Genomic DNA, 23,622 nt, shown 5'->3' with positions numbered 1-23,622 from the left:
CCAACATCCCGTGCTAAGTGTCTACCACACGCAGTGACCTCCGCCTTGTTTGGAGTTCAAAAGTCACAGAGAAAAAGAAAATAACAAACCCCAAACCAAACCAAACGAACCCTCCAAGGGTACAAAAGACGATGGAGATGGAGACTGTGATGGAATTTGCATATTCCCTTCAGGCGGGGCCTGGGGGCCCGTCTCAGACAAGGGGGTGGAGGCCAGGGGGCCGAATTCTGCCCAGCGCACACCGGGGTAAATGAGGGGGTCGGTGAGTGCAGGATTGCGCTGCTGGTCTCTAGCAAGGAGCCCCAGCTTCAGACGCAAACAGCCCCCAGAACCTGAACCGAAACTCGGGCTCCAACCAGGCCTGGGGATCTGGGGCTGAACGCTTGTGCCTGGTCTCTGGGCTGTCTGCTCACACGGCCCTCTCCCATCCCGGTCCCTCCTGCCTCGGTCTCCCCCTGGCTGGGCCCCTCCCCTGGCCCTGGGGCTGGGGTAACTAAGAAACGGCAACGAAAAGTGTGGTGAGTGGAACAGTGCAAATTTTCCCAGGGGAGGAGGAGGGGGCGGTGTGTGCTTTCCTTTCATTGGTGGATGAGAAAGAACCCAATCAATTAGCCAATCCTGGCGCCCCCCCGCTGCTCAGCGCCCCTCTGGATTGGCCGGAACGTTTGGTAAGGTGCAATTTCTTCGTGGGGGATTTTTTTGTGGCCGTCTTTGAAACAAGCCAACAAAAATGAAGTGCTACAAGTGGACAGTTCTGGGGTTGGGGTTGGTGGCCCTGAACCAAAGATCTCGCCGGCCCAACAGCTGCCCTCTGCAGAGCTGCCAGAATCTGCAGGCTGCGAATGGAAAACCTGAAGCCGATCTTTACCCGGCAGAGAGCTGGGGTATTTCGGGTGGGCCAGGAAGCACGAGCGGTGCTGGGCACTCCCGCCACAGAGGGAGGCTGCTGTGTGCACCCTAAACAGAGTCTGTGTGCCAGCCTCTGTTTAGGGCTCAGCTGTATGAGCCATGCACAGGCCAAACCCCAGCTCAGCTCAGTGGGCGTTGTGCCTGCATGAGCAATTGGGCGTGATTGGAGGGTGACTCAGGCTGAGAGTCACCTGGTTAGGAGACACGTTCTCCTCTCCTATGCCTCATCCACCAAGAAAGCGTCCAGCGCCCCCTGCCTCCCCCCCTTCTTTTCCATGGTATGAACACAAAGCCAGTCGCTGTGTCAGGAGCTCTTGCACTAAGGGGGTTGGATTGTTGTGGGGGTTACTGCCCAGCCCGGTGCCCGCAGAGTTGGTCACAGCGGGCGTGCGGCCTGCAAACTTGGTCACTTGTCGGTTAGGTTGCGGGTGATTTTTTTTGTGTGGGTTTTTTTATCTGCTTTTCTTTTCTTTTTTGATTTTTTTTGTCTTTTTAAAATAAACTACAGCTGCCCGCGTTGCATTGTCCTTGCAGAAAACAATACTGCACATTGCATAAAAAGATCCCCGCAAGGCCTTTCCACGCATGCATCCCGTGCTTCAAATCCCTCGCTCTCCGGCCCGCGGCATGGAGAATGCAACAATCAAAAAAAGACAAACCCATGAAGAGCTTTCTACGATTCTAGCCTTCCTCTGTCCCGGTCGCTCTCCCAGCCCCCCCCCCCCCATCATCTAGCACATTTGACACAAAAACCTGCCTCCTCAAACAAAGCCACATTTCGCTTCCAGCTCCATGATTGTTCACGTCGTGTGCGTGTGTGTGTGGAACCGGCAGATGGCGTGAGCGAGGGGCAGCAAGGCCTCCATCTTTCCACAGCATCTCGGGCTCGGCAGGGGCGCCCGTACTGCAGCGGCAAGGCGGTAGCGGCCTGCTGGCGCGGGGGATCCTTCTCCTGGGAGGAGATTCACCAGCACACGGTGACTCAAGCTCCCCAACGCTTATGTCCCACTTAAGGGCTGATGTGGCACCTAAGTGGGCTGTAGGGCTGGTGCAAGACCTTAGCCCAGAGGGTTTTTAAAGCAGCGAGTCTTGCAGACGGCTCCGTCCACCTGTCCCCTCCCGGTGTAGGGCAGAGCCTGTCCCTGATCTCACTTGCACTGATGTAAAGCAGGCGTAACACAGCGGGAGAACCCTCTGAGAGCAGCAGAAATGGGCCCAGAGCTGTCATGTCCAGCTGGAGGGGGGGTGCTCCCAGCATTGCCAGCGCTCGCTGTTTTAATGGCCAGCCTTCTTTTCCTTTGCTCCTCCAGCTCACGGAGGCGGAGCATTAGGGAGAGCCTCAGCTTGCCTTACCAATCCAAAGGAATGGCAATGCTGGGTGTGTCGGGGTGTGTGTGTGTGTGTGTGTGCTGGTTTGTGCCGTGTGGGACGGTCGCTGGCTGGAACGGGAACAATTTGTTGTAGGGTTTTTACCAAAAAAAGTTACTTTAATTTTCTTCCGCCTGCCTTCCAAACCAGGCTGAGGCACTACGGAGCACCCACCGCTCACGGCAAGTGCCAGGGCCCGGGGCAGCCCGGACCGGACCGGAGAGGGCATGTGACACTCGGCTCTCTCACCTGCCCCTGTGCTGACTCAGCCCCACGGGGCCCTGGCGAGTCTCCTCCCGAGAACTGATGTTTCTACATTTAAACGCGGTGATGTCCGGGGGGCTGCACCCAGGGCGTGTGAATCCTGCCCTGGCTGGGGAGGGGTCTCTTTGATCTGGGCTCAGGGGGCTGAGAGAGGCAAGTGGCGGCTCCACAGCCCGTGGGCTGCTCCTGGTTCCAGAAGAACCCTGGGTCGTCGCCGTCACAGGGGGGAGAGAGACTCGCCTGGTGCCGGTGGCGTGGCCAGCGACGGGCACTGTCCCAGCAGAGCCTGGAGAGGCAACGGCCCTTGGGTTCCTCTGGAGCAGCCCGCCCAGCACTCACACATTATGCCTGCTCCAACCCTGCCAGCCCAGCACGTCGCAGACCCGCCATCGCCCTGAAAACGCCCCTCCGCTCCCGTCACGCTGTGAAGCATGCAGGGCGGGGGGCTCCATGTCCATCGCTAGGGACTGCCCCGCTCTCCTCCTCTCCAGCCAGCGCCAATGACCCACCACCCCCGGGAGTCCAGCGTGGCTGCTGAGCGCTCTGGGTGTGCGGCAGGAGGCTCGGCACAGCAGGAGCCAGTGGAGTCTCCTCTCCAGGAGGTAAATCAATGTGATTTAAAAATAAAATCACCGGGAAGATAGAAACAATCCCCCAGCTGCCCTTGATTCTGAGGTCAGGGGGCCAAACCAGAGGCTGTGGGCCTGGCCTGGCTTCACAGCTCAGCTCGAGGACCCCAGGCCCCTCCCACCTTCGGAAGCATCTGCCCTTCTCAAAGGAAACACGGTGCTAATACCAGTGACCAATCCCCCCCCCACGACCACCCCACCAGAGCGTATGTGTGTCTCCTTCCCACCCACCCAGAGCTTGCTGTGGAAGGAGGGAGATTCTGCCGCCGTGCTCATTAACTTTGGTCAATTAAAAAAGAAAAGGAAAAACGACACAAAAGCCCCCCTGCCCCGTCCCACGCCACAAAACCCAGGCAATCCCTCCCTCAGTCGCTGAGCGCCTCAGCTAACGGAGCTATCGATACAGACAAAACAGGTATTGCATATTTTTTTCATACAGGATGCACTTTGTATGAACAGCTGGAAGACGTATATGGGGGAAGCTGGTAAAAACCGGGACAGCCTGGCAACTCAGCGTCCAACGCAAGAAAAAAGAAACCAAGTGCACGGCTAACGTACAGAGAGCTACCGCCTAACTGGGCCTGGACAAGGGGGCAGGCTGGGCGAGAGAGGGCGAACGAGGGGGCATACCCGGGGCTCATTGCCAAGACAATCTTCCTGCTGGGAGCACTAGAGACCAGGAGGTTATTCTTAACCCCTCGGCTCAGCTCCCCCCTCGGACCTGCCTCAATCAGCCAAATGGCTCCAGGCCGGGGCTTTGTTTGTTTCACACCCCCCCTGCGAATTTCATTGGTTTCTGATTCTGAAACCCAGGAAGGTTCCCTGGTTATTTATTTCTGTGTTCTGTCTGCCAGTACGGAGGGGTCCAGATTTAACGCCTGATTACAAAACAAATGTACAGTCTGGGGGCAGACTTGTCATCTCAGTTATGCTGGTGTGAAACTGGAGTAACTCTACTGAATGTGAACGGGGTCACAATGGTTTGAAACTGGAGTAACTCCACTGAATGTAAACGGGGTCACAACGGTGTGAAACTGGAGTAACTCCACTGAATGTAAACGGGATCACAACGGTGTGAAACTGGAGTTACTCCACTGAATGTGAACAGGGTCACAAGGGTGTGAAACGGGAGTAACCCCATTGAAGCCAATGGGGCTACAAAGGCCGCAAGTTAGGCATAAGCAGGATCAGAAGGGGCGCGCCCCGGATTACGCCAGCACAGCTGAGCCTCGAGCCCAGCCCTGTTCAACACCATCCCAACGTTTCTGAGCCGCGCGGAGCCCTCCCCAGGACGGCAGAACCGACACACGCGTCAAAAAGAAAATCGACAAACAACAGCCCCCAATTGAACCCTGAAGGGTTTGACAAATGGCGAAAAGTCTCCCCCCCCCTAATTTTACTACGAGAACCAGTGCATGCAGCTATTCCTGTGCAGTGATACCAGTACGGTTAATACTTAGTCTTAGGAGGCAAGGCACATCATGTGGTATCAAATGTCGTGCAAATTAGGAAACATGGATTTTTTCACTTTTTTTCTTTTATACATAATTTGTTGTAAGGGGGGGGAAGGTAGAGCCAGTTATACAGTCTGCCATGCACATTATCAGCCAGTAGCTGATTGGTTGAGCTAGGTCACATGAGTTCCTGTTAAAGCACCATGCAGTTTATTTCTATTTTTTTTTTGTATTTTTAAATTTTCTCCCCCTCTCCATCAATTGCTTTTTTTTGGACTTCCTGCCTCAGCCCCTCCCACAGGGGGGCCCCAGACATGAGGTCCCTCCGTCCCCCGCCAGATAAGGTCCCACCTTGGTGCTGGACCTGGTATGCAAGGTTTGGCCTCCCCATGGCCCGATGGTGAAAGCAGCTCCTTGGAACCAGCCAGTCTAGCTCCCAAAACCCAGCGCTGAGAGCAGGGTGCCTAATCCCCAGCCCTCCCCTGGAAGATGCAGGTGCTGGGATCCCATCAGCCTCGCTTTGCCTTTGGCGGGTCTCTCAGGCAGCACAGACCCTGGGAGCTGGGAGCCCCAGGTGTGCGCCACGCAGGCGAATTCGCCCCCAGCTCTGGGAAGCAGGACGTGTACCCGGGGTGGGCGCAAGGGCGCGTCCCTCTTCCTCTTTGTGTCTGACTCGCTGGCTGATTGAAAGTCACTTCCAAAGGCCCAAGCTCCTGCTGAGGGGGAGAAACCAGCATCTCTGTGCCGGGCCTGCCAGAGGAGGGGGCGGAAGGGAAGCTGGCAGGGGGCACAAGGAGGGGGACGAAATAGTGGGAGAGAACCCCCCAAAACTGTACAAAGCCATAGGGGGTGGGCAAAGAGTTTGATTCAAAGGAGAGTATCTCTGATTTTCACTGGAGCCAGTGCCTAGACGCTACTGGGGCTAGGGAGAGAGAGAGAGAGAGGGTGGGTGGGGACAGATCGATAGATGGATAGATAGAGGGGGTGGATGGGGATAGATAGATAGATAGATAGATAGATAGATAGATAGATAGATAGAGGGGGTGGATGGAGATAGATAGATAGATGGGGTGGGTGAGGATAGATAGATAGATAGATAGATAGATAGATAGATAGATAGATAGATAGATGGGGTGGATGGGGATAGATAGATAGATAGATAGATAGATAGATAGATAGATAGATAGAGGGGGTGGATGGAGATAGATAGATAGATGGGGTGGGTGAGGATAGATAGATAGATAGATAGATAGATAGATAGATAGATAGATAGATAGATAGATAGATAGATAGAGGGGGTGGATGGGGGTAGATAGATGGATAGAGGGGGTGGATGGGGGTAGATAGATAGATGGATAGAGGGGGTGGATGGGGGTAGATAGATAGATAGATAGAGGGGGTGGATGGCGATAGATAGATAGATAGATAGATAGATAGATAGATAGATAGATAGAGGGGGTGGATGGAGATAGATAGATAGATGGGGTGGGTGAGGATAGATAGATAGATAGATAGAGGGGGTGGATGGGGGTAGATAGATGGATAGAGGGGGTGGATGGGGGTAGATAGATAGATGGATAGAGGGGGTGGATGGGGGTAGATAGATAGATAGATAGAGGGGGTGGGTGGCGATAGATAGATAGATAGAGGGGGTGGATGGAGATAGATGGATGGGGTGGGTGGGGATAGATAGATAGATGGGTGGGGTGGGTGGGGATCGATAGTTAGATAGATGGATGGGGTGGGTGGGGATAGATAGATAGATGGATGGGGTGGGTGGGGATCGATAGATAGATAGAGGGGGTGGATGGGGTAGATAGATGGATGGGGTGGGTGAGGATAGATAGATAGATAGATAGAGGGGGTGGGTGGCGATAGATAGAGGGGGTGGATGGGGATTGATAGATAGAGGGGGTGGATGGGGTGGGTGGGGATAGATAGATAGAGGGGGTGGGTGGCGATAGATAGAGGGGGTGGATGGGGTGGGTGGGGATAGATAGATAGATCGAGGGGGTGGATGGAGATAGATGGATGGGGTGGGTGGGGATCGATAGATAGATAGATCGAGGGGGTGGATGGGGGTAGATAGATGGATGGGGTGGGTGAGGATAGATAGATAGATAGAGGGGGTGTGTGGGGATCGAGGGGCACTGGGCTGAGCAGGAAGCCATTGCGGTGGGCGGGCGGGCGGGCGGGGGGCGGGGTTAGAAATGATTGTCACCGGTGATCAGCATCTGCTGCAGCCTCGACTCCCCGGCAGGCAGCGGAGCGGGCTCTGTCTGGGCACCCCTGGAACGGACCCAGGGAGCAGCCTCCGGGGCCGTGGGGGAGGATGAGCCAGGGCTGGAATCCTTTGCCCTCCGTAAGTACCCTGGGTACCTCCTGGGCAGAGCGGGGACAGGAGGGGAGCCTGGCCTGGGGTGCGCAGGGCTGCAGGGCCGGGATGGATTTTCCTGCCGCCCTGGTGAGGACTCAGTCTGGGCCCAGCAGAGAAGCAGCACGAGTGGCTTGCAGGCACCTGGTGTTTCCCTGGCTCCCTTGTGCCCGGATCCTCTCCAGTCATCGCTCCTCTGCCATCCTCTTCCTCCGTTCCTGCTGGTTCTCTCCGTTAGGGAGTGTGCACGGCCCTCGGGCTGGGAATGCGCGGCCCCACCGCGCCCTTCTCCCCTCGCTGGGCGCCGCAGAGCCTGGAGCCGGGGAGCAGGGCAGGGGCCGGCCAGCGGGAAGGAGCAGGGGGAGCAAAGGGCCGGTCTTGCTGTGCCCATGGAGAGACGGGGCTGCCGTCTGGGGCCAGCTCTAGACAGGGTCCCGCGCTGGTGGAGGTGGCTGTGAGGGGGGACGGGCTGGCTGCCTCCCTGATGTTCACTGACGGTCACTGGGAGTTGGGCACCTCACTCTCCTTTGGGGATCTCCCCCTGTTTGTTGATGCCCTGTGGGCGCTGGGCTCTCCGAGGGCAGCGCCAGGCGCTGGGCTATGCCAACAGGTGCTGGCAGTTGGGTGGCTCTGCCTCTGCCTGGATTCCTGACGTTTTGCTGCATGGCCTTGGGGCGCCCCCGAGACACCTGCCCTGCCGCTAGCCTTCCCCGGCGCCAGGTGTATCTATGGGCAGGAAGCGGGGGACAGCCCCTCGTTTCTCCACTTGCCTGCGTGACGCGGAGGAGACAGCAGCAGGGGCGCCAAGGGGCCCGGCTGCGCCGGAGGCGGGAGGGAGTAGCACGGTCCCGCCGCTGATCTAAGGCACTAACCGGCGGTGCTGCCTGCAGGGGAACAAGGCTGCGACTCCTCTCTCCGGGCCCCGCGGCATCTCCATCCCACCTGCTCTGCTCCACGCTCGGACAGCGTCTGGGTCAGCGTTCGCCTCCCCTCGGAGCCCGGCCTGCCCCGGAGATGGCCAGGGCTGGCTGCTGGAGAGAGCGATGCCGGGTTTGTACCCATGAGTGGATGCCTGGGGTCTTCTGTAGGCGAGCCCAGCAGCTCCCTAGCCACACGCCGTGCCCTTGCAGCGCCAGCGAGCCTGGCCAGAGCAGGGCGAGGGAAGCTCTCCTCATCCCCGGCGTCTCGCGGAGGGACAGGCAGGAACTGGTGAGAAGCAGCCGTTGGAGCTTTCGAGCGCTCTCCTAAGGAGCCCAGGCACAGCACGACATGGGCCAGGGAGGCAGGAGGGTGCTGGCCTGGTGAATTCGCTTGGCTCTCTGCCGTGACCGAACAGAGGATCCGAGAATGTGTGGGTGCCTTTGTCCCGTACCAGCAGTGCCCCCCCAGGCAGGGCTGCTCCAGGGAGCCGAGTTCCCCCTCTCCCTGCTCACACTTTCGATTGCCAAAGGGCGCAGCCAGTGGCCCCGTTTCTCTTGCTGCTGCGTGAGGCACTCGTGAAAGGTTCGCTCGGAAGAGGCAGCCCTCCAGCAACTGCCCGGCAACGGCGTCTCGCCCCCTCAGTGTCCTGGATCGGCGGGCGGAGTCCCGAACTGGCCTCTCCCTCGCCGAGCCCATCCCATGCTCCGGCTCAGGTCGTTTCATTTAGCTTCTCTCAGGCCCAGCCAGGAATGCCAGGGAACGGGGCCCAGTTTGTCTTCATGCTTCTCTGCGTGCGGAAGGGCTCTGTGTAACTCGAGAGCGTCTCTCACCAAGGCATGCTAATACCCTGGGACCCCCACGGCTCCCCCAGCCCTGCGGGCAGCAATGGAGGGACAGGTGAGAGCGGAGATGCTGCACCTCCACACGCCCGGCCTTTGCGGCTCTCTGAGCCTGCCGACGCCCAGGGCACGGCAGCAGACAATGGAGGCACTTGAACCAGTCAGGAACTGCGTTCTACCTCCCAGCTGGGTTTGCTGACGGCGGGGGCTGAGGAGTGACTGACCGGGGAGAAGGAAATGGGGAGGTCTGAGCTGAGCAGAGCCCAGCCCCAACCCATTTGAATTTAGGGCACCTTGCCTACCCAAGTCATGGAGCCAAGGCCTACTCCAGCCCCACAAACGGGGGTGGGGGGTCCCATCTGTGGTGCATCCTCTCAGGAAGCAAATCATCTCGCTTAAAAAAAAAAAATCTCCCAGCAAGCCAGTGCCGGGAGCTCCAGTCTCCTGCTGCTGCTCTTTTTTTATCATTCCCTCTTAAAAGTGCATTTCCTACAAAATGTGCAACACAATTGCAACCATCTCGCCACTAGTCTACATGGTACCTGTCCACAGGTGTGCATAGCTCTTTGTACACAGGTGCGTGGGGAAATCTCGCTCCGACCTTCCCTCCCCTCGGCCCGCCTGTCCCAGCCTAACTTTCCAGAGCCACGCGAGAAGAAGACTCGGGTCCACACAAATCCCAGGCCCTGCCCTGGTAGCAGAGTCCAGCCCCGCCTCGTCCCCACACAAAGAGAGTTGCGGGGTTTTCAAACAGGCCCCGCATTTGCCAGGAGCTACGAGGCGTAAGCTCCAGTGTGGAAAGTTTACCAGTGTGGCTACGTTGGCCCAGCCCCGCGCTATGGGCATGACACCCACGTAAGGGCGGAATAGCCCCACCCATGCGCTTCGACAGAGCCACGCCACACGCTCACTGCAGAGAGACAGACGGATTTGCTCCCGGCTGGCTCCGGCTGGCAGGGCTCGGCAGCAGGGGAAGGCACCTGGGGAATGGCAGACGCCATCGGGAGAATTATTCCCAGAGGAGAGATTTGGAGTTTTGGACTCAGCTGTTTCAGCCGATCAGAAATTTCCATTTCCAAATGGAGCTCCAGGGCTAATTCCCAGAGCCTGTTAGTGCCAATCCGAACAGCAGCCTTGTGTCTGCTCCTTGTACATTCCAGCAGCCGGGCGGCGAGTCTCAGACCCGTCTCCTCCCTGCAGTGCTGGCTCGTGCCAAGGCTCCGAGCTGTGGAAACGTCTCCCCTTGAGCCAGCGCCCTGCTCCCCGGTTCCTCGCCTGGAACGTGCAGAGGAGCCCAGCCTGCGGCTCAGCTCAGGGACAGCAGAGTTCTGTCAGTAGCCAAGTTACCCCGCCCCTTCTGCAGCCGGTAGTGCCCAAAGAGAAGGATTGAAGGGGCTCCGGCCCGTGTCCCCCCGCCACCCCCGCTTCCCCACAACGCCGCTCCTGTGGGGCACTGGAAAGCAGCGCCAGGATCCCAGGAGGGCTCCGTTCCCCACCCGAAAGAAGAGCATTTAATGGCATCGAGTATTTAAGAAAAACCAAAGCAAAGGCGAACGCGTTGTCCGAACTCTGGGCCAGCGGGCGGCTGGAGGCGTCTTGGCTGGGGTGGAACGGGGAGGAACAGCGCTAAGGAGCGCTCGCCCGCGCCAGCCAGCACCTCTGGTTCAGAAACAACCGAATGCCTTGGTCCTGGGTCTTCGCACCCCGCCCCAGCACCCTCCTGGAACGCAAACAGTTTGCTGAGGAGGGTGGGCTGGGGTGGGCTGGGGGAACCTGGGAACTTTGTTCTTTTCTACTCACGAGAGGCGAGAACGAAAGAGGAAATCAGAAAGACAATTTTGCATATACAACCCTTTGGAGAAGTGCAGGCGAGACTCCGGCGCTGCTGCTGCTGCTGCTGCTGCTGGGAGAGCCCTGTGTGATGAGCTGTGTCCGTTCTCTTCCCAGGAGGTCGGCCGGCCGGCAGGGCGAATAGTGTTTCTGGCAAACGGGACTCCGCGTCGCCGCGCGTGTGGAGCGCTGTTTTGTCTGTAGGGTTCTTGTTTGTTTTTACTTTTTAAAAAAGTTTGAACCTTTTCCTTCCTTCCTTCCTTGTAACGTCTTGGGTGTGGGTCTCGTTTTCTTTTTGTCGTCGTCATCGTTAATTCGCTCTCTCCATCTTCACCGAAAGGCTGGGCCTGGGGCTGTGTTACTTGTTTTCCTCTCGAGACGCCCAAAGCAGAGGAGAAGGGAGGCGACGGGACGGGGCAGCTGCGATTATCCCAGGTACCAGGACTGAGCAGGAAAGAAAGAACAGATGCTGCGGTTACTGATTTGCATACAAGCCCCTCCCTCCACTCCCAGCAAAGGCTGATGGGAGCTCGTAAGCCTCAGCCTCAGCTTTCAATTTATTAGAAGCCAAGGGACCCGACCCCCATGGTCACTGGTTTGAACTGGGCTCAGGGGTTACCTGGGTCACTGCAGGGCTCGCTGGTGCCCCTCGCCTGCCATCTCTGAGCTCGGGCACTGGGGAGGGGACGTGCAGCTACTCCTGGCCCATCTCAGGCAAATCACTTACTCCCTGTGCCTCGGTTTCCCCCTGTGCCTCGGTTTCCCCCTGTGCCTTACAGGGACATACTGCTGCTTTGAGCTGTTGAGTGCCCTGAGCGCCTGGGCCCAGCTGCGCTCCCTGTGAGAGCCTCCTTGCTGCAGTCACATTTCCAAAGGGGGGAGGGGGGGGTCATGTGTGGTGTGTGAGGTCTGGGCTCTGCCAGGCAGGGAGGGAGCGAATGCCCCAGCCTGGCCCCAGTCAGATGCCAATGGTGTCTGCTGAGCTCAGCCGTGGCCCGTGGAGACGACCCCACTCAGCTAGATCGCACCATCCCGCAGGTCCTCGCGTTCAGCCAGCTCCCGACAGCCCTGCTTTTCTCCTCCCTTCCCTACTGTTCTCACCCCCTGCTGCCTCTGCTCCCTCCAGCTCCTCACGGCGACAGAACCTGCCCTGCAGGACATACGGAGCCACGGGCCGAGGCCAGAAGCTTTCTGAAAAAGCACCGAGCGCATCACAACGCTGCCGAGAGGGGTGTCAGCATCAGCTCCAAGCTACAGGTGGGGAAACTGAGGCACAAACCCCAGAGGACAACACTGCAGCTGCTGAGCTTCTCTGAAGACAAGGGCCGAACTGACGCAAAGTGAGTCGCTGGTGGAACGGGGGCTCGGAGGCAGGGTTCCTGACCCCTAGCCTAGCACGCCGATCCCCCAGCCACACCACCTCCCACCCACCAGAAAGCCACAGAATGGGAGACACCCCCCCGTCTCAGAGGAGTCACCCCCAACCCATCCATCAATCAGCACCTGCTTTTATCGGGGGAAAGTGTGTTTCAGGTCAAGACCAGGCGAACCCTGAGAGACCTCGACCCACCTGGGAGGTATTTGGGGAAATTCTGAAAACAGGGCAGGAGGATCCCATGTGGGAACCGGCCTGAGAAGTGTGGCCCTGAGAGGAACAGGCCCCAGGGCCCTGGAGTCCTGGCAGCTCCGGCTGATAATCCTGTTCTGACGTACATCCCGCTCCATCCTCACCCCCGCTGGGCTCCAGCAGCTCTTCTGTCTCCCTGGGTTTACCCCTCCGCCGAGGCCCAGCCTATTCCAGCCCAAGAAGAGCAGGTAGAAAAGTGACCTCAACGTGCCCTTTAGGCCTCGCTCTTTTGCAGCCGCTGAGGATGGGGGCCTCTTGGGAAGGGGGTTCTCATGGAGAAACGATCAGAAGCTGCATCCCAAGAAGGGGGAAAAAATCATAGGCAGGAGCTGTAGACCAAGCTGGATGAGCAAACATCTCAGAGAGGTGATTAAGAAAAAGCAGAAAGCCTACAAGGAGTGGAAGATGGGAGGGATCAGCAAGGAAAGCTACTTCATTGAGATCAGAACATGTAGGGATGAAGTGAGAAAGGCCAAAAGCCATGTAGAGTTGGACCTTGCAAAGGGAATTAAAACCAATAGTAAAAGGTTCTATAGCCATATAAATAAGAAGAAAACAAAGAAGGAAGAAGTGGGACCACTAAACACTGAGGTTGGAGTGGAGGTTAAGGATAATCTAGGCATGGCCCAATATCTAAACAAATACTTTGCCTCAGTCTTTAATGAGGCTAATGAGGAGCTTAGGGATAATGGGAGGATGACAAATGGGAATGAGGATATGAAGGTAGATATTACCACATCCGAGGTAGAAGCCAAACTCGAACAGTTTAATAGGATGAAATCGGAGGGCCCAGATAATCTTCATCCAAGAATATTAAAGGAACTGGCACATGAAATTGCAAGCCCATTAGCAAGAATTTTTAATGAATCAGTAAACTCAGGGGTTGTACCGTACGACTGGAGAATTGCTAACATAGTTCCTATTTTTAAGAAAGGGAGAAAACGTGATCCAAGTAACTATAGGCCTGTTAATTTGACATCTGTAGCATGCAAGGTCTTGGAAAAAAAATTTGAAGGAGAAAGTAGTTAAGGATATTGAGGTCAATGGTAATTGGGACAAAATACAACATGGTTTTACAAAAGGTAGATCGTGCCAAACCAACCTGATCTCCTTCTTTGAGAAGGTAACAGATTTTTTAGACAAAGGAAACGCAGTGGATCTAATTTACCTCGATTTCAGTAAGACATTTGATACGGTTCCACATGGGGAATTCTTAGTTAAATTGGAAAAGATGGGGATCAATATGAAAATTGAAAGGTGGATAAGGAACTGGTTAAAGGGGAGACTACAACGGGTTGTACTGAAAGGTGAACTATCAGGCTGGAGGGAGGTTACTAGTGGAGTTCCTCAGGGATCGGTTTTGGGACCAATCGTATTTAATCTTTTTATTACTGACCTTGGCACAAAAAGTGGGAATGTGCTAATAAAGTTTGCGGATGACACAAAGCTGGGAGGTATTGCTAACACAGAGAAGGACCGGGATATCATACAGGAAGATCTGGATGACCTTGTAAACTGGAGTAATAGTAATAGGATGAAATTTAATAGTGAAAAGTGCAAGGTCATGAATTTAGGCATTAATAACAAGAATTTTATTTATAAATTGGGGACATATCAGCTGGAAGTAACGGAGGAGGAGAAGGACCTCGGAGTATTGGTTGATCACAGGATGACTATGAGCCGCCAATGTGACATGAAAATGCAGTTTTAGGATGCATCAGGCGAGGTATTTCCAGTAAAGATAAGGAGGTGTTAGTACCATTATACAAGGCACTGGGTGAGACCCCATCTGGAATACCGTGTGCAGTTCTGGTCTCCCATGTTTAAGAAGGATGAATTCAAACTGGAACAGGTACAGAGAAGGGCTGCTAGGATGATCCGAGGAATGGAAAACCTGTATTATGAAAGGAGACTCAAAGAGCTTGGCTTGTTTAGCCTAACCAAAAGAAGGCTGAGGGGGGATATGATTGCTCTTTATAAATATATCAGAGGGATAAATATCAGGGAGGGAGAGGAATTATTTAAGCTTAGTACCAATGTGGACACAAGAACAAATGGATATAAACTGGACACTAGAAAGTTTAGGCTTGAAATTAGATGAAGGTTTCTAACCATCAGAGGAGTGAAGTTCTGGAACAGCCTTCCAAGGGGAGTAGTGGGGGCAAAAGACACATCTGGCTTCAAGACTAAGCTTGATAAGTTTATGGAGGGGGTGGTATGATGCGATAGCCTAATTTTGGCAATTAATTGATCTTTGATTATTAGCAGGTAAGTATGCCCAGTGGTCTGTGATGGGATGTTAGATGGGGTGGGATCTGAGTTGCTACAGAGAATTCTTTCCTGGGTGCTGGCTGGTGAGTCTTGCCCACATGCTCAGGGTTTAACTGATCGCCATATTTGGGGTCGGGAAGGAATTTTCCCCTGGGCAGATTGGCAGAGGCCCTGGAGGTTTTTCACCTTCCTCTGCAGCGTGGGGCATGGGTCACTTGCTGGAGGATTCTCTGCAGCTTGAGGTCTTTAAACCACGATTTGAGGACTTCAATAGCTCAGACATAGGTTAGGGGTTTGTTACAGGAGTGGGTGGGTGAGATTCTGGGGCCTGCGTTGTGCAGGAGGTCAGACTAGATGATCATAATGGTCCCTTCTGATCTTGTCTATGAATCTATGAGGGAAAAGGGCTGATTTTTTTAACAGGCTGTTTTTTGGTGTGGGGGGCTTAGGGAGCATGGAGCAGTGGTTAGAGCATGAGCCTCAGACTCCAGAGACCTGAGTTCTGGTCCGTCCTATACCACAGACTTGAGCGCTGGGTGGCGACAGCTGGCTCCATTGAGCTGAATGGGAGTTTTGCCCTTGACTCCAATGGGGCCAGGGCTTCAGTCCCGCTCTGTGCAGTTGGGATAAGAGCACATCCCGGCCTCACGGGGCGTTATGAGGCTAAAGACTGTGAGACGCCCAGAGGCTATGGTGATGGGAGCCAGAGAAGTACCTAAGACAGACTCCCTGGGGAGGAGCAGGAGGATGGGGCTGGCTCAGCCGACAGGGGGCTGGAGCGTTACATTTTTTAACACAGAGAGTTTTTCTCCCAAGGGTTTTTTGAGTGTTTGAGTCACACGGGCACTGAGCAAACCCAGCACAGTTCAGCGCTCTCAGTACAAGCTCTTCCCTCGCAGCTGATCTGGAGTCACGCCCTCCTCCCTCCTGCTAGCCCCCCCTCCAGAGAGCATCCCTGGGTGCAGAGGTGCCGACTTTCTGATTTCCCCGGGGGTGCTCGACCCCTGCTCTGCCCCAAGCCCCGCCCCCACTCGACCCCTTCCCCCAAGGCCCCACTCCTCCCCCTCTCCCCCAGTGCCTCCTGCCTGCTGCTGAACAGCTGATCAGCAGTGGGCAGGAGAGGAGCTGATTGGTGGGGCCTGCTGGTGCTGAACACCCATGGGTGCTCCAGGCCTATGCCTGGGTGCACAAGCCTGGGATCTCCAAGGTGCCCCCTGCAGGGACAAGCAGCCCTCCCAGGCCCACTTTCCACACCACCAGAGCCCAAGGCCCATCAGTGAGTCCTCAGGGCAGGGTCCCCTCTATGGGCTACATACTCTGTGCGACCTCTGGCCGGGAAGCCAGCAGCCCCCTGCCACTCTTCTGTCTGCAGCTCCCGCCCCCGCGGCCGCCGTGGGGTGCGCCAGCGGGGGAGGAGAGGGACTGAAGGGATGTAAAAGTCTCCATTAGTACAAAGGCTGCCTCTGCTCCTCAGAGCAGGGCCTGTAATTTGCCAGCTTCCTCTACAATCACAGAGCTTCCCTCCTCGCTAGCTGGCACTGGGTGGGTGCCCGCGGTGCGAGCTGCCCTCCAAAACCCAGCCCCAGAGGCGGGGGGCGTCCGCCTGCTGCAGAGAAGCCAGGGCTCAGGTGTGGTTTGAGTCCCGCCCCAATTAGCCAAGGGGAGGGTGGTTTACAGGGCAGGGCAGGGCTGACCCCCCCTGCCAGCCCCAGCCAGGGGTGCCACAGGGCAGCGGAGCCGAGCCCCTCTCAGCGGCCCTGCATGCACAGCCTGGGTCCCTCCTCCCGTCCCAACAGGTCCTGTCACGATTTCTGCTCCTTGCTGCCTTTCCTCGCAAACGTTCAGTTCTTCACACCCCCCCCCATGGCTAAATACAGTGAGGGACGGGGAGAGGGGAGCAGTGCCCCAGTGCAAAGGCATGGACAGCTCCCCAGCCCCGGCGCCGCATGGCAATGTCCCGGTGGGTGGTTACGCACTGTGCACCTGCCTTTGCCTCAGTGTCCCCAGCTTGCCCCCAGCCCCCAACTGGCTCCTGGGACGGGCTTTCTCCCGCTCTCCATGGCTCTTAGTTAGAGCCCCCAGGCAGGGCCCTGTGCGCTAGGGGCTGTACATGCAGATAACAAACAGGTGGGGAAAGAGAGCTTGGAAGTGCCTGGCCCAGTGTCGCTCAGCAGGGCCATGGCAGAGCTGGGACCGGAAGGCAGGTTGCCTGAGTTCCCATTCGGTGCTCCCCGCCAAGAGCCCCTGCCCCGCTCTCCTGCCTGTCTGTTGTGGGGAACCGAAGCCTTGCGAGCTGGGTACGCGAGCCCTGCGAGTGGGCCAGGCGCGGTCAGCTGGTGTAAAGGGAATTTCAGCAGAGGTTCTGCAGATTTACACCAGCTGAGGATCTGGCCCCGAGCGGACCAACGACCTCAGTGTTAGGGCTCAGGCTGCCAGCGTCTGCAGTGTGTCGGGGTGCAGGGGAGTGCAGTGCACTGGGCCAAACCCCTCCTGGGCGCCAGCCCCCACCCTGACGGGGCGAGCCAGGGATGGAGGCTCAGTTCCTGCCCCGCTGCCAGCATGGGGAGGCCCCACCAGCACCTCCAGTAGGGGGCAGCGATGCTGGGTCCAGGAAAGGGGCAGCCCCTTGCAGGGACTGCCTGGGGGGGCCACACCACAGCCCAGGGCCCCCTCGTGCCGTGGCCCAGCCCCACATCGTTGATCCAGAGGTTGTAAAGCTGGATCAGCCAATACCTCTGAGCCCGTTACCCCGGCACCGGGCGAGTGCATTGTCCCTGTTTCACTGCGTGCCTGGCTCCCCCCCTGCCGAGAGTCCCGTCCCCGTCGGGGCGAGTGACAGCAGAGTTGTTTCTCTCACGGTCCGTTGCAATGGGAGATTTTCACCTCCAGCCGTTGGTCTTTGCTCTGCCCGGTCACAGAGCCTTTAGGCCCTGGGTTTCTCCTCACCACGGTGCTTAGAGGCTGTAATCGAGTCCCCTTCTAACAGGCCAGACCGAGCTCCGCCAGCCCCGCACCGCCGGGCATTCCCTCCAGCCCTCCGATCTCTTCTGCGGCTCTTTTCTCCACCCACCCCCCTTTTTAACCATCCTCTTTCTATTGCGGACCCAGACCTGGATGCGGTGTCCAGGATCGACCCACCACCGCCAGGCGCAGAGCTACAATCACCTCCCTGCTCCCCCTGCCACGCCCCTCTAGCCGGCCACAGGTCCCACTAGCCTCACAGTGGGGCGCTGGCCCACTCTGACCCCTAACTCCTTTAGGGTCGCTGCTTCCCAGAGCCAGGCCCCAGCCCGGCCTTCCTTGCTCCCCGCTGTAGAGCTGGGAACGGGCCCAGCTTGCTCTGTCCTCGGCGCACGTTCCCCCGGAGCCAATCCTGCCTTACCCACTAAGGTCACCGGCAGGATTTCATGGGCAAGCTCCTGAATAGCATCAGGCCTAGGCCTGCCTGGCAGCACCCACTAGCTAACGCCTGGAACTCCTCCTGGGGGAGCCGCTACTCCAATCTCCCTGCGCTCGGCTGCTATCGGGCAGGCTCATTTTTCCCCAAGGGGCTGGGGCGGGGGGTGGGGGGCAGCGGGGGCTGCTGGTGCCTCCCTCATGCCGCCCTGGCAGTCTCGATCTGGCCCCACGTGTGCGGCCCCTAGACGCTGCCAAGGTTGTGCATTGTGGGGCAGAACCGGCTCCAGAATCTAGAGCCGTGCCCCAGCACCAGCCACAAACTCCTCCCCCCGCACAGGGTCCCCAGAGCCGGGACTCCCTGAGCCCTCCTCAATCCCACTGTGCCGGGCGTCCCGCCGACTGGAGCCGAGGCCTGGGGTCGGGGAGTGCTCAGCCAGGCTCGCGGCCAGGCTGGAGGGGCTGGGGCTGAGAGGGCTCCTGCCCTGCCGCCTTGAGAGAATCGCTGCTGCCCTCGACTGGCCTCCTCTGTGTTGCTCCCTAAGTCCCCCAAGTTCAAGTTCATCCTGCGATTACCTCATGTCTGGTTTCCGTTGGCAACCAGACGGCTCTGGGCGTGACCCTCCTGCTGCAGGCAGCGGGCTCTGGCTCTCCCCGCCTGGATTCCCTGGCCTCTTCCTTCCACCTCTCCCTGGCCAGCCGCTCGCTCGCCTTTAACCCTCCAGCTGAACAACACCTTGACTGCCTAGTGGTTAGAGCAGGGGTGGGGACCAGCATTCCTAGGGCCCAAAGCTGCGGCTTTTCCATATACTGTGCCGCTGACTCCCGCAGGACCGGGCCCCTGGGTTCTGTTCCTCACTGAGCCACATCACGTCCCTGCTCCGTGCCTCAATTTCCCTTCCCAACCCGCGGCTTTTAGCCTTGCCAGCTCTTCGGGTCAGGGATGGCCTCCCACTGCAGTGCCTGGCGCAACGGGGTCCCGAGCTGCACTGGTGCTGCTATGATACAAATCAGTGCGAACACAAGCAATGAACGTCACTGCCCCCCTGCTAATAAAACTCAGCTGTCTCTCGGCAAGTTGGAGTCATTCATGTTATAATAGTACATTGAAATCCTTGGATGAAAGATCTATCTATCTATCTATCTATCTATCTATCTATCTATCTATCTATCTATCTATCTATCTATCCCCGTCCACCCCATCTATCTATCTATCTATCTATCTATCTATCTATCTATCTATCTATCTATCTATCCCCATACACCCCATCTATCTATCTATCTATCTATCTATCTATCTATCTATCTATCTATCTATCCCCATACACCCCATCTATCTATCTATCTATCTATCTATCTATCTATCTATCTATCTATCTATCTATCTATCTATCTATCTATTTTGTGAGGGAGCATGAGATGCAAACACACTCTAATAAACATTCTCTAAACTTAGGCCAATAATGCAACACACACAAAGAACAAACAAACACCCCCCCCCCACCCCTGGGGAAGAGTCAAAATAATGCAGGCAGACGGCAGCAGCTGGGTCAGGGGTATCCAGTTTATTGCCCTGAATGCAGCCCATCCGTACATGAATATTTGGTGCATGCAGCTCCGGGCCCTCGGACACCGAGTATGGGCTCTGGAGACCGGAGTGACTGAACTGGAGGAGCTCAGGGAGACAGCCAGGGACACAGACCAGGCTTTCCGGGACACAGCAGAGCAGGCCCAGCCCCAGTCTGGCAGCTTCTGTGCTACTGGGGAGGGTGAAAGTCTCGGGGAAGGAGAACAGAGGGAAACTGAGTCCTGTAGTTGGGACCCTCCTTCCAGAAGATGTCCTGGTATCCTCTCGCACTGAGGAAACCCCTCCAGGGGAGGGGACCCTGTTGTTAGGAAGAGACAGGAGACAGTAATGGGGGGTTGGTTATTAGAGAGTTGGGTTGTGATGACCGGGAGAACCACACGGGGAATTGCCTGCTGGGTGCGAACGTTGTGGATCTCTAGACAGACTTCAGTGCAGTGCTGGGGAGGAGCTGGTGGTCGTGGTACATGTAGGTACCAGTGACGTAGGGAAGGGCAGGAGGGAGGTCCTGGAGGACACACTTAGGCTGCTAGGTCAGAGATTTGAGTCCAGACCCGCCCTGGGAGCATTCTCTGAAATGTTTCCAGTTCCACGCACGGGGCCAGTGAGACGGACTGAACTGCAGGGCCCCAGCGCGTGGATGAGACCATGGTGCTGGGAGGTGGGTTTAGGTTTGTTAGGACCCGGGGAACCATGTGGGGAAGGAGGAGCCTGTACAGGAAGGATGGGCTGCACGGAAGCCAAAACAGAACCAGATTGCTGGCGTGGCAAATTCAGCCGTTCATGGAGGAGGGGGGAGCTGAGAGATGTGCAGGAGCACACGGTTCTGAGACATCCCTTAGGGGAGGATTTACTGAAGGGGATTCTCTACATCCTAGTAGAGAGGAGGGGATAGAGGGGATAACGTGCAGGTAGGAACGGCAGAGAAACAGTCAAATGAAAGAGTCCCATTCAATGACATCACACGAAGGCAGACAACTAACTAGCAGCAAATGTTCTACGTGCTTGTCCACAGATACTAGAAGTCTAAATATTAAGATGGGTGAAGTTGAGCACCTGGTATTAAATGAGGCTATTGATACAGGCGGCATCACAGAAACCTGGTGGAAGGATGATAACCGGGACATTGTAATACTGGGGTACAATATATACCGGACTGGCAGAGTAGCTGCACTGGTGGGCGAGCGGCGCTGTATGTGAAGGGAAGCACAGAGTCAAATATAGTGAAAATCAGACTCAGACGGTACCAGAGAATCTCTGTGGATAGAAGTTCCATGCGTGAATAAGCACAGAGCAGTAGGAATGAATTACCGACCCCCTGACCAGGATGGTGACTGTGACTGTGACAGGCTCAGGGAGATTAGAGAGGCTACAGTAACAATGGGGAATTTCATCTCTCCCCATACTGAGTGGGGACATGTCGCCACAGGACGAGGTGCAGAGACACATTTCTAGACACCGTTAATGGCTGCTTGGAGCAGCTAGTCCCGGAACCCACCCGGGGAGAGGCCCAGGTGATTCAGTCCCAGGTGCAAACAGGATCTGCTCCAAGAGGTGAACAGAGCTGAGCCGCTCAGTGGTAGCGCCCACAAGGTAACATCCTTGGGGTGGGGGGAAGAAATACCAAAGTAACCCACCCCAGGAGCATTTCCCTGCAGAACGGGGAGCTCCACAAACATGAGGAGGCTGGTTAAACGGACGTGAAAAGGAACAGTCGCAGGAGTGAAACGCCTGCAAGCTGCATGGAAATGATTTCAAACGCCATAACAGAGGCTCAAACGAAATGTAGGCCCCAGATTTAAAAAAAAAAACCCACTAAGAGGCCCCGCAAAAGGCCGCCATGGCTGACCAACAGAGTAAAAGAGGTTTCAGAGTAGCAGCCGTGTTAGAGTAAAAGAGGTGGCTAGCGGCAAAAAGAATCCGTTACAAATGCAACGTCCAGTCCCACGGGGGAAAACAGAAAGGCCCATTAGAAAGGGGTCACTTCTGGCTGCAGCCACAGTTGTCAGGTTTATGGAAATCCCTAAAACTAGGAGACTTTGATTCACAGAAGCAATTTGGTGCTTGTGTATTTACTATCACAGCAGGGTCCCAACCCCTGCCCCCGATCAGTTCAGTTCCATTTGGTCAAGACTTCCCCTATTGAACACTGGGTTCAGTCAAATGCCCCATCTGATTCCTCCTCTAGCACTCAGATACGGGCTGGAAATCCTGGCCCTGGGAAGAGTGTGATACAAAAGTGATGCATCAAGAGCTAACAAGAGCAGCAGCAGACTGGATATGCAATGAATGTCCCCTGGGGATGGATAAAAGTTACTAGCAGCTCCCTGGGCGGGGGTGGGGGGGGTATTTTGTCTTTATGAAGGAGGAGCCAGCGAGGGAACCCTGAGGAGAAAGCTGAGCTGATCTGGACCAGGCGGCTGCCCCTGCAAGCCCACAGGTGGGTGCGTGTGACACCAGCAGGCCGATCGTGCTGGTGAAGCACCATCAGCGGGTGACCCGACCCCGGGCTGGAGCGAGGATTAGCTTCAGGCTGGTCTGAGAATCCAGCGCGTCATTAGCTGTGGGGATGGTGGTTCCCACGACCTGGGCTCTGCCTCGACCCGCACCCACGTGGCTCGAGGCTCACAGACATCGGGAAGAGCTGGGTCAGTGCCACTGTGCCTGCAGTGGGGCAGGGCTGGAGAGAGGTGAGGGCAATGGGGCGATGGTGGCTTGAAGCCGCTTTGGGCTACCCCGGCCTGGTTCTCCGGTGCCCTGCACCTCGGGTCACCTGGGCAAAGCCAGTGCCAAGTGTTGCCATCGTCCCCACTTGGGGGCAACTTACGCCCACTTTGCACTGGAGCAAATGAGGACACAAGGTGTAGGGCACTGGAGAACCAGATCCCCCCCAGCCCCACACTGTGGGGGAGAGAAGACAGATGCACCAGTGGTTAGAGTGACAGTCTAGGACTCAGGAACCTGGGTTCAATTCCCTGCTCTGCCACAAACTTCCTGTGTGACCTTGGGCATGTCGCCTGGCCTCTCTGTGCCTCGGTTTCCCCACCTGTACAGTGGGGATAACAGCCTTGCCCTGCCGCCCAGAGGGTTGGTGGGTTAATTCATTGGTGGGAAGTGCTCAGACACTGCAGCCTGAGGGTCTCAGGAAGAGCTATGTCTGGGTCTGGCCTGGCCCTGGGTAAGTTAGAGCAGCCTCAGGGGTTCGGGGGCAGCTTGCCCTGCTGCTGTACCTGTGCTGTGGATGACACAGAGTGATGCTGGCTGGGGGCAGCACCCAGTGTAGCATGTGCCCAGGCAGTGCAGAACCGGCGCTGATTGCTCCTCACGTGATTTGCCCACGTTCGTCCCTGGCCCCCGTAAGCCAGGGCTCTGGCTGCCTGAGGTTTGGGTTTCTGCTCTAAGCAGGCCCAATGGGAGCCCTCCCAAGTTCCGCTTTGGCAGGGCACGCCCGGGGCAGGCCAGTTCGCCATATGGTCCATGCAAAACCCGTCAGCTTGCTCCAGGCAGCGGAAGCAGGAACCAGACGGTGTATCCTGTGCGGACAGAGCTCCTGCCCCCAAGCTCCAGGGTGCCTGACCTGCAGCTGTCTGAGCCTTGGCCTATATTCACTTCGCCTTGGTTGTGTCGCCGGCATTTCGACTTCCACAGCGGCTTTGAATCAAGATCCCATCTCCTCTGGAGGGGCCTCAGACCGCCAGGACGGGGCAGCAGCGTGTGGCTCCCCGGGCTCCTCTGGTATCTCCATGGATGAACATGTGCCGTTTCCTGGGGCCTGCAGCTGGGCCGGGCCATCCCACCGGCTCTTAGACCCCCGTGGCCGACCAAGTATCTGGACTAGGCTCCGAAGCTGAGCTCCCTCGAAGCGGGGCGGGGCGGGGCAGCGCTGGGGCCGACATTCCAGCACGGACCGCCCGGGAGGCCAGCCCGGGCAGGGCTTGGATGAGAGACCTTCGCAGCAAATCCACAGTGCTGCAGGGAGCGGGGGGCTCTGTAGGGGGTGCTCCCCCTCCCGCCCACTGCTGAGCCCAGTGCGGCGCTGGGCGGGTGGAGGGGCCAATAGAGCGCTGGGCCAAATGCCCTTGTGGGGCGGTTACAGCCAGCCTCCCCCGCACGGCCCCGGGCAGCCGCCCATGGACCCTAGACTCGCCCTCTGCC

General features: G+C 57.0%; 1 protein-coding gene across 2 annotated transcripts in view; it reads right to left on the bottom strand.

The window, feature by feature from the left end:
• Positions 1-6,812: 6,812 nt before the first annotated feature.
• The window catches only part of NFIC (nuclear factor I C), a 142,454-nt gene continuing 125,644 nt past the window's right edge, over positions 6,813-23,622 (bottom strand). The window contains exon 11 of one of the 2 annotated variants that reach the window (XM_044998992.1): positions 6,813-11,032. In XM_044998992.1, coding sequence (XP_044854927.1) covers positions 11,015-11,032 — 18 coding nt within the window. In that variant the 3' untranslated portion in view covers positions 6,813-11,014. Of the gene's footprint in view, positions 11,033-19,432; positions 19,769-23,622 lie in introns of those variants that run through there. The other variant, XM_044998991.1, reaches the window with a different exon arrangement.

This window comes from Mauremys mutica, chromosome 24, assembly GCF_020497125.1.
Source record: "Mauremys mutica isolate MM-2020 ecotype Southern chromosome 24, ASM2049712v1, whole genome shotgun sequence".
NCBI lineage: Eukaryota > Metazoa > Chordata > Testudines > Geoemydidae > Mauremys > Mauremys mutica.
Note: the sequence above shows the minus strand (reverse complement) of the source record. Positions and strands in the feature narration are given on the sequence as shown.